This window comes from Haliaeetus leucocephalus, unplaced genomic scaffold, assembly GCF_000737465.1.
Source record: "Haliaeetus leucocephalus isolate CR32 unplaced genomic scaffold, Haliaeetus_leucocephalus-4.0 Scaffold224, whole genome shotgun sequence".
In the NCBI taxonomy this organism is placed as follows: Eukaryota; Metazoa; Chordata; class Aves; order Accipitriformes; family Accipitridae; genus Haliaeetus; species Haliaeetus leucocephalus.
The window spans coordinates 538,501-556,331 of record NW_010972660.1 but is presented as its reverse complement, the minus strand read 5'-3'; the positions used below and the strand labels follow the sequence as shown (position 1 = coordinate 556,331).

Below are 17,831 nucleotides of genomic sequence, written 5' to 3'. Positions count from 1 at the left end.
GGGACAGTGAGGGCAGGGAAAAAGAAGACAGAAGAGATAGAAGCAGGGAAAGACAGAAGGCAAAAGCTGAAAGACCTACCAGAAAAACCAGAGTGGCTCTGCTCAGAACATCCCCTCCCTGGCAGACTCCCACTGAGAGATGCTAGTTAATTGGAGACTGTCCTTTGGGGCTAATTAGCTGGTTAGCCCCTCGCTATGTGACTCCCTCAGGGAAGGAACCAAAAACCCCCAACCCCTACCCTCTGCCATGAAGAGCAGAGGTGGAAGAGCTGCCAACCTGCTGGCCAGCGCAACTCACAGGAGAGGCAAACTCACCTGCTCCCAGCAGCAGAGCAGACTCAGAGGAATGAGCCCTGGAAAGGCAGAGACTGGCGTTACACCAGGAGGGGATGGGGCAGGGAAGGTAAGGGGAAGCAGGGGAAGGCACTGCCCAGCACTGTGCACTTACCCGGCTGGGAGTGACCTCTCTGCGGGCAGAGCCAGGAAATCCCAGAGGAAGATGGCATCTCCCACGCTGATGACGTGCCGTTGGTCTGGGGTGAAAGCCACCTGGCGCACTGGCTCCGAGTGGCCGATGTACACCTGGGAGAAAGCATGCCTTGAACTTCTCCACCACCGTGCCTGTCCGATCAGGACGGTGGTTACTCCACTCCCTGCCCAGCATAGCCAGTGTCTACACGCCTCAGCAGAAGATCCTCTCGGAGGCCAGCACCACACCTACAATGCTCAGACCCAGGGTTGATCAACCTAGGGCTGACCTTCACCACACTGATCTGGAGAAGAAAGCAGAAGCTGAAAACCCCCAAGGTCTTATCCTAGCTCTCAATACCTCTGAAACTCTGGGTGAGCCATTTTCTTCTCTGGGTGGCTCTGTCCCTAGCACAGAGGCAATACCTACCTCTGTCCTTCACAGAGGGTCTCACTACACACGGTGCTTTGGCAGCCCCAGCCCGTGCTCAGTGCATGGCATTATTACAATGTGGGAATAGGGCTGCATTTCTCAGCTGCTGGGCAGACTGGGACTGGGGACCCTGCGCCAAGTCACACAGAGGCCATTTGCTGCTCTCTTCTCCAGGGATTCAGAAATGCTTGATCAGGGCAACACCAACCTCCTTCCCTCCCCTTGTGGGCAGTACCTGGAAGTTGATCTCAAAGCGCATCTGATAGTCCCACACTTTGATAACTTTGTCGCCAGCAGTGAGCAGGTACCTGCCATCTTTGCTCAGCGCCAAGGAAGAACAGGACAGCTTGTGCACGGGAGACACCTGAGGACAAGAAATGGCACCAGCAGCATTAACTGAGCTAGTTCACGTCCTTACTTATGCCTCAGCAAGAGGACACGAGTGTGACAGCACAGAAAACAAAGACAAGCTCAGGCTCACCCTGAGCACGACCACACCAGGATAGCTACAGGCTTGCCACTTGTGTTTCTTTGAAGGCTGTGAACTCTACGATGAGCTCTTCTCTCATTTAGCCTCCTACAGTGACATGAGGTGCCCAAACCCCACATGACACAAGACGTCAGTGCATGAATTTCATAGTGTCCTACCTCTCGCACCAGTCGTCCTGTTTTTGCAGCAAGCACAAGGATTTTATTGGAAGAAGTAGATACCAGGACCTCGCCTTGAGGCACAGGAGCAAAGCAGACTTTCACCGCAGAGTCCAAGGCCGTGCTGTTCAAATCAAGGATGCTGATGTCCACTCTCAGCAGCTGTGAAACAAGGAGCTACTGAACAAATGTCCTGGAACAAATACTGCAGAAGCCTCAGGATTGCTCTTGTGGTTCTCCTAACACGAGGCTAAGGAGTCCCCCAGACTCTTTCCTTCCCAACTAATGAGGGGCTGCAGGGTCCAGGCAATGTCCCCTACCGCCTAGGAGAGCAGCTCACAAAGAGAGGTCAGAGCTGACAGTCTACACTTCTCCAAATTATCTTTCTAGAGGGGAATGAAGCTGAAGAAGAATAAACCTTGACTTTGTTGTTCCTATCTCACAGAATGGAAAACAAACCTCATTGTAAGCACCCTGAGCAAGTGTCTGCTATGCAGGGAAGGGCCCTCTCCAACACTGCTGGTGCTCAACACCCTTGATCTCTCACATCTGATGCAGCTTACGGGAGTTGCCCCTCCAGCCCACAGCACCCTGCAGCCCATGATCCCTCCCCTCCCCACCCTCCCCCAGGAACAAGGGGAGCCTGCTGGGTACCTCATCTAGAGAGCAGGCCTCCATCACAGTCACAATGTACTTGGAGGGACCCACGAAGGCCAAGAGACGGCTGTCCCCACTGACCACCAAAGCATCCGGGCCACTCCCGGCATCCCGGGCTACCACATTGCCTGAGGGCCACAGCGAGAGAGAGAGAGAGAGTGAAGAGAGGAGAAAAGTCCACGCTGCAGCCAGCTCACTCTGTGATGGTGCTGCTGACTGGTAGCTGCAGCTTCTCCTGCCCTTGAATCAGCCTTGGGCTAACATTCTGGCCTGAGAAAGAAGCAACCTCTGTCATAGAAGATGCTACAAATTTTATCTGCAACACCTAAAGCATGCAGGGAACCACCTCAAAGACAAGGTCTACATACATGGCTCATGGCCTGACTGAATGTGCGGTGTTTTCAAGGAGAGCAGAACAAAGTCAAGGGAATAAAATTGATCTTAGTGTTTATTTTTTAACATTACAAGAAGCTGTGACAAGGAGCTATGAATGTGAGATCTCAGCTGCAGCCTGGGTGTCAGAACCCTGCACAGAATGAAGTCAGTGCTGAACGCCACCACACTGATGTCAGTCTGGTAGGCAGATAGACCCAAAGGTCTAAAAACCACAGAAATCACAGCAATTCTCTGTATTTATTCCACTACCAAAATTCCACTGTTCTGTCCCTGGAGCATGGCCAGGCAATGAACACAGGTTCAGAGCAGAGTCAAAATGGGAAGGTCCAGCTGCAGCACTGACACCAAACTTGGGTGATTTTGGACAAATCCCCTGATCTCTCTGAGCCCCTATTCTTTCTCCACCTACTTCAATTGCACATTTCTTGGGGCAAGATCCTCCTCTTTGTACTGTATTGCATAACAGAGCTCCCTTTCCCGGCCCAAGCTTGTGCTGCCACAGCTCATTTCAAAAGCATACATTAAATGCGACATTGACGTTTTCAAGCTGCCTTGCCCCTGCACTGCTTCCCCTGCCTGCGGCTCTCCACCTTCTCCATTCACCAGCATAGCTCTTTGCGCAGCTGTGCTGCAGGCAGGATTAGGGAAATGATCCAGTTTAAACAAATTAAACTCCACATCCACAGAATAGAAAGAGTCAGGGCTTGGGCATAAATAAGTCTCTGCGATTCCAGCCCATTCATGAAATCATAACACCAAGCAAGGTGAGAGCATTTGAACCAGGATGGGTAGGGAAGGGTTGGCAGTCACTAGGATTTGCTCACACATACCGTATAAACACAAATGACACAGCTCAGAAGGTTCGTCAGAAAATATCTCTGAGTAGGCTGAGTCTGGTTTGGCTTTGGTGCTAGGATGTCTGTGCTAATAAAAAAAGAAAAAAGGCAACCCAGAACCCCAGAGTCTTACCCAGGACTCTCAGGACATGGCTTTTCTGCACCATACAGCTGTAAAGAGCCAGAGTTCCCTGCAAACAGGAGCTGAACATGAAATTGCCATCTGGTGAGAAGGTCAGTCCAGTGATCACAGTGCGGTGCTGCCTGAAAGAACGCAGAAGACATGAAAAAGAGGAGAAAAAAAAAACAAAACCACAAACAAACCCCCAGAAAGTAGTAGCAACATTGAGTGCAACACGATGAAGAACCCAGGAGAACAAAATAATCAGGGACAGGCAGAGGACCCCACCATGCTCATGCCTGCAGCAGCCCAGGACAATCGACACTCCAACTTTTTGGAAAACTGAGCAGCAAGTGCAGGACTCCAGCTGTCCCTGGATGGGACATGCTCCCTCTCCCTTTGGAGCATCTTCTGCTTCCCATGCCGAGGCTCACAAGGGCTCCCTGTTCAGCTGCTCTCTAGGACAAGCTCTTTCCTACTGTTGGTCAACTGTGCACCGGGAAGTCATAAAGAAAGCCCTCACAGCCTTCACACTTTGGACTTTTACCACCCAGAGCCTTGGCACAGCAGGCCTTCTCTGCCTGCAAACCACTCAGCTGGGACATGAGGATTGCTGAGCTCAAGAAAAGCACTTTTCTCACCTCCATGTTTATCACTGTGGCACTTGCCAGAACACCCAGTTAGACCCATACCTGCCCTGGTGCAAGCGCTTACTTGTGCTCTACCAGGAGATCGGAGGCAGCCAAGCTGAAGGTCCGCACCATCCCGCTATCAAAGCCACAGGCCAGGATCTGCTGGGTAGGGTGAAAGGCCACAGCACACGGCATTTCGTCTGCAGCTGTGAAGTCATACAGCTGCGGGGAAGAGACACACTGCAGGCACAAAGCTGGATAAAGCTCTACCTGGCAGCCATACGTAACAACAAAACAGCCTCAGACCTCCACCGCGAGTGTGGCCCCCAATAGAAATCTGATCTTGCCTCAATGGATCTAAAGCCCAGTGAAATCCTGGGTCTTTGGGCATTTAGATAAAGCCCTTGGATATTATGTTTTGTGTTAAAAAGCAATATTCAAAAGATGGAGGAAAATAAAATATTTCTGTTTAACAATACCTTTAGAAGCTAAGGCCAAATTAGGCATTACGCTAAAATGCTCAGACCTCCATACTTCCAAAGAATTTCTTGCCCATGGTACCCCCCTATGCTTCAGGGAGGATATTTAAGGGCCCTTGAACTGTGGAGCTTTGATAACCAGACCAAACAGAGACTAGGCAGACTATTAATAAATGCGAGACACCTACTGACTCTTGTCTCACCTACCTGCTGCATGGAGACAAGGTCCCAGACTCGGATGGTATTGTCCTGAGACACCGTTGCCATCTGCTTCCAAATGCCCTCCACTGAGAATGCCAAAACAGAGTCCTCGTGAGAGCGCATGAGGGTGTTATAGTCCCGGGACTGGATATCCAGGTAGCCCAGATTCCCAGCAGCGGTTGTGCACAGGACTTTGTGGCTGTCCGGGCTGATACAGACAGAACTTACTGGAGCCTCGTGCTCTGGGGAAAGACACAGGAATCAGAAAACTCCCCTGGAAAAGGAGCAGCAGCAGCTGGAACACAGCTACCGAACCAGATTCACATTTAGGAAAGTAATGCACATAAAGAATAAGCATCCCACGACCTGAAGATTGAACGCTTGCAGGTTTGAGTTTAGTGACAAATTAGTCTCTGCCCTTTCTAGAAGTCCCCAGGCTCTGCTGTTATGGTGATTGTTTCAAAAAGAGTGAAAAACTGCTCAACTTCTCCCCTAATTTTTCATGGACAGATCAGCCATGGATACGAGGGCACAGAAATCAAGATGGAGTGCCTGCTCTCACCCAGGAGATCCTCCTTTTCTCCTACAAGAATGAACATGAATAATTGTCGTTGAAGTAGAAGACTTCCAAGTCAGTCACCCCTAGAGACAGCAAGCATAAAAGATGCCCTTGTTCATGAGAATTGCTTTAGGACACGTGGCAGTGGAGCTCTGGCTTCACAGCAAGAGGCTGATGGAGATGTGGAGCTCAGAAGGGCCACTCCCAGCTCTACTCACCTGCCTCTAAGACAACAGCTGAGAAGTCCAGTGGCCACAGCCGCAGGTAGCCATCTTCTGAACCCGTGGCACAGAAGGTTGAGGAGATGCTAATACTGTTTATAGCGATCCCAGGGCCTGAAAACCCAAAAAATGACACTACCTTGTACAGTTGAAACAAGAAAACTCAAACTGAGGGTTACCTCATCCAAGAGCTGAGTCCAGTGGTCCACCCACACCAGTGGCTGAAGTCTCAGAAGCAGCAGCCAGGAATCCCACGGTGACTGACAGTATAGGCTGAAGAGTCTCAGCTAGCCCTTCTCAGGACTCAAAACATGTTCAGTCCCTGTCCCTTTCCAGCACTCCTCTTTACCACCGTGCAACTCTCGCCAGGCACAGAAAATTCTTATCACTCATTAAACCCTGCCATATTTTTGCCTTGAACAGGATCTTGTAGCAAGGGATGTCCTAGATAACTGCCTGAGATACAAACCCCTTTCATTTCCATGTCTCACATCCTCTCTGCAGTGTAGTGAGAAGGGAGAGAGCATACAGATCAACGGAAACTGGGATTTTTTGATTCAGGTATAAAGTCCATTTTGATTCAGATATAAAGTCCATCCTGAGAGCCAGCACTGCTACCAGGAGGACACCCAAGGACATCGTTTCATCTCCTCTTGGGTATTTTCTCGCCCATGAAGCAAGAACCAGAGTTACATACCTCTCAAAGGGGCATGCTCTAGATTAATTAGCTCAATTTGCCAAAGTAAACTATGCACTAAGTTTTAAGATATCAGAGCAATCACACTTGAAAGTGAATTCTTCCCGCTGTTAAAATTAATGGAAGAGCTGAAAGCTGTACTACTTAGTATACAGCAACAAAGATTTCCCAAACACTCTGCACAGGCTGAATAATGAAAAAAGCCCCGAATTCATCTTTTTCGTTGGTCTGCTTAGCTTTCTTTCCATCTCTACATTAAGACTCCCATCAGCAAATTAAGACCTTGTTTCATGTTTCTAAAAGTAGTGTTTCTCTGAAAGTGCAATCAGCATTTAAAACGCTAAAATTCTTTCTTAAAATGATACTTTGCTGTACTAAGATTATTTGCAGTACTTGAGGCAAATAGCTAGCAATGATCTAATCAACCCAAAATAATCCTTAGCAGTAGGTAAATAGCTGGTTTATTTTACCAGAGATTTGTTTGAGTTAATTTCTGCCCCTGACAATGGTTGAGGTACTCCCTTGCCAGCCCCCTCCTCCCTGCCTGCAGATACTCCTACCTGTGCCGCTGCTTGCCTTGTCCTGCCACTGGCAGCCCTGGGGCTGTGCAGGCAGGAGCCGCCGTACGCTCTTCATGCAGACATTCTTGTAGTCCACCTCCAGGACGTGGCCGCTCTTGCTGCAGACAAAGCTGTAAAGGAAAGAGAGCCTTGCTCTGGCACGCCAGGGTTAAGAGGGGCTGTGCTGGTGTGGTTTAGTAAAAACCCTTGGTTTACGCATTAAACTGTTTGCCTGATGGAAAGCAATTCTGGTTCACAGTAACCTAACAGGTCAACGAGGTGTCCAAAGGCACCCTTCCATGCACTACCCTACAAATCTACAACCAAGTCAGAGCTTCCTATTTTATGTCTTGTCCCTTTGAAACATTAATTAGCAAAAGAGCTAAAAGCTTGGCATAGACTTCAGAAAGGAACCTCTCTGCCACAGGACACAGCCCGGGGGAATGCAGGGCCAGCTGAGCTGACAGCTCTGCCTTTATGGAACAGTATGTGGTAGCAACAAAGGTCTGGCTTTGACAATTAAAATAAAACAACAAATAAAAGTGTGTATCTATCTATATGCGAGAGGATATGCACCACACTCCTCCCGCTGCCAAAAGAAAGCTAACCACAAGCCTCAGGTTGGGGAGAGATTCACTAAATACAGCAAAACACTAGTACAATAAGAGGAAAGACCCATTTCTTGGGCTATTCTGCAAGCAGCTGAACCTCTTTTGGGAAGTAAAGCATGCTGAGGAGGGGAGAGGCTCTCCCAGCTCCAGGAAGCACCTCTATTTTGCAGGGAAAACCCAAACAAAATGCCATGCTCCTGCAGAGGAGGGGGAAGGAGGCTGCTAAAGGCAGCCGAGAGCCGTAGAGCTCCCTCCTGGCAGGCTGCCCTGTGGATGGATGACAGTGGAGCCCAGCAGCCCCTTACAGTGTGCGGTCCTCCGGCTCCCGCTCAGCCGTGTGCCCCTCCTCGAAGGCCAGGTCTGTGAACTCCAGGGAATGGTACTCGCCCAGATTGATGGGACACGAGCGCAACGCTCCACTCCGCACTCGCCACAGCCTGATGTTGTCCCGGCCGCATGATACCATCCTGTCCCGGGAGAGACTGTGTGAGGACCAGGGCAGGACTCTCCAAGACCCTGGTGAAAGCTCAGTGCCCCAAGGTCCACCACCTGACAGCAAGGACTGAGAACAGGAATGGTAACTCTAGCACCCTACTCCTGCAAGCCTGGACGGCTGCAGCAGCACAATTACCCCCGCAGCCATGCCAGAACCAATGCTTTTGATTTATTTTCTTTGCATGCTACCTGGTATCATCAAAAAAAGCAATCTTCAAGGCCTGGATGTCCACATCCGTGTGCGCTTTGGCCAGCACAGCCACCTCTCCGCCACGGGTCACCTGAGCAGCATTCCATACCACCACCATCTGAAGCAAGAAAACATGATAGCAGAGCTCCTCAAACATGGAAACCTTGGCAGCAAGAGCTTTTCATCACAGCAGCTGACCAGCTGCACATATGGGAGCCTGCTTTGGAGCCAGGCACAAAGTATCGATAACAGTCGAAGCAGGGGGAAAAAAAAACCTCTCGCACAGAGTGTTTAGGACAGTCCAACAGCTTTGCAAAGCTTCATGGCAATATACTTGTCTGGCATCCATAATTATAGGTTCTAAACCCCAGGGCTGCCTGGCAACAGGGCTCAGACTTGGAAAGAAAATCCACAGAGGAGTGGGAACCCTGCCTGCTGAGATATAAGAGCCGTACCAGGGCTGAGCTGGTCTGCAAGAGCTGGAGGTAGCACGTGTCTGGCTGCACTGGCTCTCACAGCACTTTGCTCCAATGCAGGTTTGAGTGCTGGCAGTGCCCATCACGAGGGGCAAGAGAGTCAAACCCCTTCCCCAAAGGAAAGGGGGAGATGGGTGAAGAAATGCAGGTGATTTGATGCTCTGCATTTCAGAACAGTATTAAAAACAGCCACAGAATCACCTCAGAGGCTGGGATGGGCTGAGGCATCACCCAGAGAGAGGTGCTCCTGGCCAGTCCCCCAGCCTGCCCCGTTCTCCCATTCTGCTTTCACCCTATTGATCCCCCCTCCCCAGTTTCAGCTCCCCAGCTCCCACCCAAATCACAGACTGCTGCTGCATGCTGGGGAAAAAACAGAGCACTGTTTGTTTTTTCCTGCAGGCAGTACACAGTTAGCGATGGCACAGCTAATTGCTGGTGGTCGTCAATAAGGGATCAGTGGATGAAAACAGTTCCACAGATAAAGCAAAACCCCCAGTCCCATGAAACAATTTTATTTTTGACTGCTACACATGGGATGTGCGTCATCCCCTAGCTACACTGGTGGGCGGTAGCTTCAGTGCCCCGCATCCCTTCCAGCAGCGATGCCTGCAATGCTCAGAACTGAAAGATTAAACCTTGCATCTTGCCCTAAATGCTATAAAAAAAAGGGGGGGTTGGGGCTCCAGTCAGTGCTGAACCTCCCATTTCAATTCCCATTCCTTCACTATGTGCTTGCAAGCCTTCCAGCTTGAAATGCCACACAAAGACGCGTCACCCTCAGCCGGGTGGGCCAGAACGGCTGCAGAGGCAGGCAGCACTGCTGCTCCCGAGCCTGCAGCGATCCCCGTAGGGTGCAGGCAGAATCACACAGCCACCTTCATCACCCTGCCTGGGCTTATAGCTGGGACCACACCAGGGACAGAAACAGCCCCAAAGCTCAACCCAAGCAGGTCTCTCGGGCTGCTTCCAAAAGGATTTGTTTGCTTGCAGCTGAGGAACGTGCATACAAACACTAATAAGCATCAGGTAGAAGGAAAGTATTTTCTAAGCAGTTAATGAGAAAGGGATCTCTCTCTGACTACAATGAAGAACATGTCTAGGAAAGCCCAGAGCAGAGGTCTGTCTGCAAAATAACTACATAATGTGGGAGAACAGCCATCTCATGTCACTTGTTCACAGGGCAGGGAAACCTCCAAAACCAAGTTTCAGTTCTCACCGTTTTGCCATGCCCATCCTTTCCGACGCCACACAGAACAGCTCCGCTGTAGGAAAAGCTGCAAGAAGAGGCCACCTGCTGAAATGGAGCTCCTTGTACCCCAAGTGCATCTCAGTGAGGAATAAAAAGGGACAAGTTCAGGGTATGGGAAGACAGCAAGACCTGAGGGATAAGCTCAGGAGGCAACTGGCAGGGTATCAGCTGTTCTGGGCCAGCTGCCAGCATGTCTCAGTGATAAACAGAGGCAGCTGAAGGAGAGCTATAATTCACCCCTGGTTTATCACACACAAATAGCACAGAAAAGCTGCCATGCAGCAACACTTAACCCACCTGAACACATCCCTGCACTCAGGCTGAAACCCACCTCAGGGACGAGAGGGAGTGGACGTGGGTTTTAAACACTGAGAGGCAGCTGCCTGTCGGGAAGTCCCAGAGGCGCACCACACTCAGGGAACCAGCCTGCGCGGAAGCCAGCAAGGTGCTGTTCCCATTGAAGGCCAGCGCCGACACCTGTGGGAAGCACCAGTTTAGAGGCTCTCAAGGAGAGCTGGGACCAGGGGTACATTTGGGGTTACAAGGACAGCGCTGCCGCAGGGCTTGGTAAGGAGAGTTATGCTCACCTTATCTGTGTGTCCAGTGAAGAACCTCTGCTCTCCGGTCTGGATCTGCAGGGTCACTATAACAGCATGGCAGGGGTAGACCACTGCAGCGTTGTTCTGAGTCCACAGCGCCTGCAGCACCGAGACAGGAATGAGAGGGCTGCAGATCCTCCAGAGGTGCCTCAGGTCCTAGGCTGGGCCCACAGAGATTTCTGCAACAGGAGATCTGCTGCACGTGTGCAGGTGAGAGGATGCTCTCCCATACAACAAGTACTCTTCTAACTCGCAAAGGAAAACTACGAGCCCAGTCAACATCCTACTTAATTCAGTGGATTCTCATACCAATCAGGTCTACTACATGAACAGCAGATACAAGGAAAATGATGTTGGCAGAACCTTGAACTGGCTGAACCAAAATGACCCTTTCTTTACCCTAACACAGACCGCAAGCTGGGCTCCTGCAAGACACAGTGTCTCATGGAAACAATCCAAAACACAGCCCTTCCTTTCCAGACTCCTACAGAGCAGCTCTAATTTTAACATGTTAAAACACAGAAACCGTGAGATCTAAAAGGCCCCCATAATTTCTAATTCATCATTGTAACAATGGAAGACCCGTGCACAAACATAAGCTCATGCCCATCTGCTTTGGGGTCATTTTCCCCATCAAGAAGTGCAGGAACGGTGGCACTCAGCTGCCTTTCATGCCTCCAAAAAATCAATACCTTGGCCACATGATTACAGATCAACTCCCGAAACTGTTTAAGCTACCGACCCATTTGGTGCTGTAGCCTCCAAAGCCAATAATCATTCTCAGCTTCAGGATGGGATCTGGTAAGAGCCTCTGGAAAAAAAACAGACAGCACTGTCACACTTAAGAGCTGGACTGAAGTCCTCCACCCACGGGGCCCCTCTGTCCCCATTGCTAGTTTCTCTCTAAAGCACAGAGGCAGCTTTGGGTTCTCTCCCGGTAGAGGGAATGGCTTTAAAGTATTTAACCTGGCAGAAGTAAAATCTGGCGGGAAGGAGGAGCTGGGATTTCCCAGTGTTAAGCAGCTCTCCCACCCGGGCTGGGAGGTTACAACCAGCCCTTCCCAGTGCCCTGGGGATGCCCAGAGAGCCAACGGCTGCTGTGGGAAAGGCTGTCCTCTTACCCTGCAGGCAGAGGCTCTCCTGCTGGACGGCACGCCTGGTCCAGGGCCCTTCCTGTACACGCTCTGGGCAAATTAGTAAACATATATTATTGGCTTAAGGTCAGTTCATTTGAACACAGGGTCCCTCTTTCAAGACAAGATACTAGTGGAAAGGAGAACTGCTAGTCAGAAAAATGCCAGCAAAAGGACTCCATAGAATTAACTGAAACTCCAGCCTGAAGCTTGCATTGCTGGGTTCACAAGCACCAGCTGTAAGTGTCCCAAAGCCACCCTTGCACTGCTGTGACTCCTCAGCGCATCACCCACCTCCTCTGAGCTGGTGTGGACAGCTCGGATGGTTTGTTTGCTCCTGTGGTGAGCGTACACGTGGATGCCACCGTCACTGACTACCGGTGACTGCCCAGTGTCCCCTGCACTGTGAGGTCTCTGGTTCTTCTCTAGTTCCTGGTCTGCAGCAGGCACGGCTCTTGGAAGCCCCGGGGCTGTCAAGTTAACCTCAGGGATGCTTTTTGTAATTACAGGACACCGGCGCGGCATCTGAGAAAGAGCAAAGCCTCAGACAGATCAGCCCTCCTCCCAGCACTTTCCACCCACTGCAAAGGCAGCGGCAGGGAGACACCCGTGTCTCTCCTGAGTGACTCTTCACAGCAATACAAACAAGGATGGAGCAACATGGAGGGCGAGCCTGTGGCCAGGTATGTTAATCAGCCACTCTCATAGAATCACAGAATCATAGAATCATTTAGGTTGGAAAAGACCTTCAAGATCATCGAGTCCAGCCATCATCCATGCCCACTAAACCATGTCCTGAAGTACCCCGTCTACTCGCTTTTTGAATACCTCCAGGGATGGTGACTCAACCACTTCCCTGGGCAGCCTATTCCAGTATCTGACAACCCTCTCAGTAAAAAAATTTTTCCTAATATCTAACCTAAATCTCCCTTGCCTCAACTTGAGGCCATTTCCTCTTGTCCTATCTCCAGCCACCTGACAGAAGAGACCAGCACCCACCTCACTACAACCCCCTTTCAGGTAGTTGTAGAGAGCAATAAGGTCTCCCCTCAGCCTCCTCTTCTCCAGACTAAACAGCCCCAGCTCCCTCAGCCACTCCTCATAACACTTATGCTCCAGGCCCCTCACCAACTCGGTTGCCCTTCTCTGAACCTGCTCCAGCACCTCAATGTCTTTCTTGTAGTGAGGGGCCCAAAACTGAACACAGGACTCGAGGTGCGGCCTCACCAGTGCCAAGCACAGGGGAACAATCACCTCCCTGCTCCTGCTGGCCACACTATTTCTGATACAGGCCAGGATGCCGTTGGCCTTCTTGGCCACCTGGGCACACTGCTGGCTCATATTCAGCCAGCTGTTGACCAGCACCCCCAGGTCTTTCTCTGCCGGGCAGCTTTCCAGCCACTCTTCCCCAAGCCTGTAGCACTGCATGAGGTTGCTGTGACCAAAGTGCAGGACCAGGCGCTTGGCCTTGTTGAACTTCATACGATTGGCCTCAGCCCATCGATCCAGCCTGTCCAGATCTCTTTGCAGAGCCTCCCTACACTCAAGCAGATCGACCCTGCCTCCCAACTTGGTGTCGTCTCTCCCTACACTCCCAGTGTTGTCCGTGCACAGTTCACCTCCTCCAGACAGCAAACCAGAGCCCCAGGAAAGATCCAGCCTTGAACAGTCTCTACAAGAGCTGCCCTCTCTCCAGTGAGCAAAGGAGCCTAAAAGCACCTGGCCAGCTGGCTCAGCACATCCCAGTTCAGAACAGCAAAGTGGTCGCGCTCCTCGTTTTCTCCCCCTCCGCAGTGTGAGAAGGATGGCATCCCCCAGTCCCTCTCCAAAAGCCCATCACCATGTTGTCTGGTAAGCCAGTCCGAGCACCAGCTCCCACATCACCACCAGCAGGGAAGGAGAAATCAGCGGTGAGGGCAGCTGCCTGCAATCCAGACTCCACACACTGCTCTGCTCCCTGAGGGCACCTGATCAAGTTCTTTAGTCTCCAGTCCTCATTTCCTATCTATAATTTGAAGACATAACTATTTGCTGCCTCAGCTGAGACAGGGAGGATAGATGTCTGGAGATTATGAGGTACTCGGCATTTATCTTGTCTCTGCTCTGTGCTACGCCAGACTGAACCACCCAGTCATTAACTGCGGGACTGCGGTCAACAGACCATACCCAGATCAGCTGCAAATGACAACAAGCAGCTTCTATGTCTTAAATAAAGGGACTCAAAGACAAGATGTGGGGAAAACTCCATGGGAGGCAGAAAGGAAGAAGTTGCAGGCTCTTCCACAGTGCACTTACAGCTTTGGGACTGGTTATCTGATGGATGAGGGACAGTCGGTCACGGACTGCTTTGGTGAGTGTCACCGGCTGGGGCAGCTGGCAGAGAGGGTCCCCTGAGACTTGGCCACCTGGGTAACATGAGGAGTGGGTTGGGCTTTTTTGGAAACCCAAGGCATCCACCCAGGGTGGCACAGCCTGGGCTGCTGTCCCCAGCCTTCCCACCTGCCACATGACCAGCACAGCTCTTCTGGATGGAGTCGTACAGCACCTTGGACCCTTCAGATGGGAACCTGAGCAAAATCAGAGGAAAGCGCCGTGTAATGGGGATATTGCACTGGCACCTAGGAATCCCACTTGATAACTCACTGTTATCAAGCCTCTTCACTGTCTCCTGTAAGATTCCCCCTTTTGCCCCATCCTCCCCCAAATACAGGGATACTAAAGCCTCTCCCAGGTCTGATCTACACCATTACTTTCCAGAGGTTAACTTGGCACTGCACGCTTCAGGCAACACGGCTACGCCAATGACTGCAATGAGCTGCAATTTATGACCGACATGGTTCTCTGGCAAAAACCTCAACACGGATGGGAGCCCAGCACCGAAGCTGAGGAAAGTACGCTTACAGCTGCCCCCCGAAGAGGCATTATGGTCGATGACAGCTCAGCAGCCCCTATCAGACTACCCTTTAACTTAGCAAGAGGCTGAAGTGCTCCCTAGGAACAGAACACACAGAAGAAATGCTTGCATTATGCTAAGTTAGCCACAGGAGCAATCCCAGCAAGAGACCATTGAGAGAGAGGACTGGTGTTAATGCCAGGCACAGGAGTGCTCTACAGCCTTTTTTCTGCCCCGAAACATCACCGATCAGCAATTAAGCTGACAAGGGTAGATGTGTTAATGACACCTAAATGCTGGAGTTGTGGTGACCAAAATGTTTCCACTCGAGCCCCAGGTTTGTCTGGATCTGTCATTCCTTAAGCGGCGTTACCTGTCCTGCTTTCTCCCAGGGAACAGGGAGGTCTCAGAGCCGCAGTGGGTTCAAGTGCAGCTGAGAGCAGCCATACCTGATGTAGTCATAGAGGTCATGCCACTTCTCTCCCTTCGGGACAGGGAAAGCCATTTCCCGCGGCATGGGAGCGACCCTGTGGCAGGCCAGGTCAGCTTGCCGGGCCTCGGAGAAGGTCACACCTGGCAGTACAGAGACAAAGAGAGTGAATTCTCCAAGGCCCATGGAGCTAACTGAAATCATGTTTCCTGTGGGACATGGGCACAAACCACTTCCCTCGTTGAGAACACCTGAAAAACAAAAATTACAACCCTGAGGTCTATTATAAACTAACACACCTTTGCACAGGAGTATTCCTGAAAATATCAACCTCCAAAGAAGACCCCAGAGCATAAACCCTTGGTATCGAGTTATAAATCCCCCAGGCCCAAGATCCACTTAGTTTTCTATTCAGTGATTCAGCAGTTTCATGTGATTTGTGTTAAGGCTCTGTTCTCATTTTCCTGTCTTATGTCCTTCATGTGTTTGTAACTTCATGGAAGTCTTCAAGATATAAGAAATTTCAGGAATCAGAAAGCAGCATCTATAACTTCCTCCTCACTGATGCTTTCCAGCAGGCCAGTCGGTTCGGGCAGATTTCCAGCACAAAAAAAGAAAGGCAGAAACAAAGGTTTTGACTGAAGCGCCTCTGCCACACTGAGCAGGTGGATAAAAAAAGTAGGTTGGAAGATTTCTGAGACAGAAAAAGCCACAGGCCCTTCCGGCAGATAAAAGCACAGGCCTTGGAAAAGCAAGGCTTGGTAACACCTTTAATTTTTTTCCCCTGAAAAAAAATTCTAACCTTGGTAAGATATTTAACTTTGCTTTTCTCGTTCACTTTTACAGCTGGAAAATGAGAGGACGCTTTCCTCTAGAGGTCGGGAGATTGTATTCACCAGCACACATGGAAACTTAACATCATACTAAGTATTTTGCCCTTTCTGCTTCATATCGTACTGCTCCAGTAACGGCAGCCTAGCGCTCTGCCAGGGCTAACACCCCTGCTGGCACCACACCTGCAAAAACAGCTTTAAACCCCCATGGATTCCATCCAGGCTGGGTTGGAGTCACAGGAGAAACTGGAGGCTACCCTGAGGTCTCAGCTCCTCACCTGGATCGAACACCAAGTCGCTCGTGCAGAGGTTTTTCACCAGCAGGTTGGAGCAGAGCTTGATGCTCTTCAGGTGGCTGTAATGGCGGTTGAGGTAGAGGGAGAGGATGGAGTGCAGGTCAAGCACCAGGCAGGTCCAGCGCACGTCAGCAGGGGCTGATCCCACGAGATCTGGGGAGGAGAGCGGCAGGTGGCAAAAGGGAAGATGGGAAAAGATGCTACAGACCTTGGACCACAGACCTTGCGGAATGGGAGACACAAGATTTAACATGGTTAAGTAAAAAGTATTTACCAGGCAAGACTCCCAGCAGGCTTGGCTTGTCTGTGCCAAGATGGGAAAACACGCCTCATAGCTCGCTACTGTGGCGCAGGGGTGGGGAAGGACAGGCAAGCAGCCCCACTGCCTATGTGGACCTGCACCCGGCCTGACAGTGCACCCCACTGCTTGGGAGAATGGGGATGGGGGACATCCCTCCTAGGAGCTACCGCTCCGACCTTCCAGCTGCTGAGGTTCTCCTGCTCAGGACCACCACTCTTCACCTTCCTCAAACGCATCAAGTCAACTTCTGAACTCAGTTTATTTCCTAACAATTTATTTCGGTAGTGACCTGCCAGCCTGGTCCCAACTGTGCCGCAGGCAGCAGCGCCTGCACCACACACGCTCCTCACCCCGCCTGGACGCCCTGGCCGTGCAGTCGTACACTGAGCCATTGGCTGCTCCACAGATGAAGGGGAACTGCAGCCAGGTGGCTGTGGATTTGAACTCCTTAAAGAGGTTGGAGAAAGAGATGCGAACCACCTGGTTTTCCTGAGAAGACAGACACATGCACAGAGCTTTAGTCACCCTGGTGGCTTTGGCAGGGAAATGCTGCAGAGGAGAAGGCGCCTGGCCACGTCCCCTGTCCCCACTAGAGATGCCACGAGGATGGAAACCATCTCCAGCCTGGGGTAACCCACCAGCAGCAACAAAGACCAACCAAGTTCTGCACTCCCCAAGCACAGAAGACCACCACTGCCACCCACCCTGGTCCTCCAATCGGGCCACGACACTAACGACGGTGATTTAACGAGGCCGCCACGCATCATGTACCTCGGTGGCGACGTCCAGGTGGACGACGAAGTGCTTGCGGGCCATGGGCTTGAAGAGCAGGTAGAGGTAGCGCCCTGCCAGCCCCAGCGACTGCGTCCCCGTCCGGGGCAGCTGCAGGTAGCTGCTGGTGGGGACAGAGCCCCGGATCCGGTAGACGGTTCCCTTCAGCCTCGCATCCTTCCGAAACCACAGAAAGGGGTGATTGGGGGGCGGGGGGAGTGTCAGCGCTGCCCACCTGCAACCGGTCGTCCCCCCCCTACCCCGTGGTGCCGGTGCCCCCGTTACCGTGAGGGCGGCCACGTCCCCCTCCCTGGCGGAGCGCTTCCACTCCTCCACGCGGAAATGCTTGAAGATGTTCAGGTAGGGACGCTGCCAGGCTGCCGGTACCGGGATCGGCGGGGGAACGGTACCCCCGCCCGGACGCCTCCTGTTACCCCCTGTACCGGGGACCCCTGCCCTGTTGACACCGCGTTATCTCCGTGTCCCGAGTCCCCCCAGCCCCGGTATCGCCCTCGTGCCCCAAGCCTGGTGATGCCGCCGGTACGTCCGTGCTCCGAGCCCCCCACCAGTCCCGGTGACGGGCCCATGACCTCCGTGCCCCGAGTCTCCCCAGCCCTGGTGACGCCCCCGTTATCTCCGTGACCCG

General features: G+C 51.7%; 1 protein-coding gene across 1 annotated transcript in view; it reads right to left on the bottom strand.

The window, feature by feature from the left end:
• WDR90 (WD repeat domain 90) overlaps positions 1–17,772 on the bottom strand; it is a 31,534-nt gene extending 13,762 nt beyond the window's left edge. Inside the window, exons 1-25 of the mRNA XM_010567048.1 lie at positions 17,730–17,772; positions 17,471–17,637; positions 17,186–17,362; positions 16,765–16,903; positions 16,096–16,266; positions 15,004–15,127; positions 14,161–14,228; positions 13,957–14,066; positions 11,956–12,186; positions 11,271–11,339; positions 10,517–10,627; positions 10,261–10,406; positions 9,897–9,954; positions 8,204–8,322; positions 7,825–7,986; positions 6,909–7,039; positions 5,649–5,765; positions 4,878–5,113; positions 4,274–4,413; positions 3,572–3,702; positions 2,204–2,334; positions 1,550–1,711; positions 1,137–1,265; positions 449–582; positions 316–353 (exon numbers count right to left, since the gene is read on the bottom strand). Of these exons, the coding sequence (XP_010565350.1) occupies positions 316–353; positions 449–582; positions 1,137–1,265; positions 1,550–1,711; positions 2,204–2,334; positions 3,572–3,702; positions 4,274–4,413; positions 4,878–5,113; positions 5,649–5,765; positions 6,909–7,039; positions 7,825–7,986; positions 8,204–8,322; positions 9,897–9,954; positions 10,261–10,406; positions 10,517–10,627; positions 11,271–11,339; positions 11,956–12,186; positions 13,957–14,066; positions 14,161–14,228; positions 15,004–15,127; positions 16,096–16,266; positions 16,765–16,903; positions 17,186–17,362; positions 17,471–17,637; positions 17,730–17,772 (3,244 nt within the window). The remainder of the gene's footprint in view (positions 1–315; positions 354–448; positions 583–1,136; positions 1,266–1,549; positions 1,712–2,203; positions 2,335–3,571; positions 3,703–4,273; positions 4,414–4,877; positions 5,114–5,648; positions 5,766–6,908; positions 7,040–7,824; positions 7,987–8,203; positions 8,323–9,896; positions 9,955–10,260; positions 10,407–10,516; positions 10,628–11,270; positions 11,340–11,955; positions 12,187–13,956; positions 14,067–14,160; positions 14,229–15,003; positions 15,128–16,095; positions 16,267–16,764; positions 16,904–17,185; positions 17,363–17,470; positions 17,638–17,729) is intronic.
• Positions 17,773–17,831: the final 59 nt, after the last annotated feature.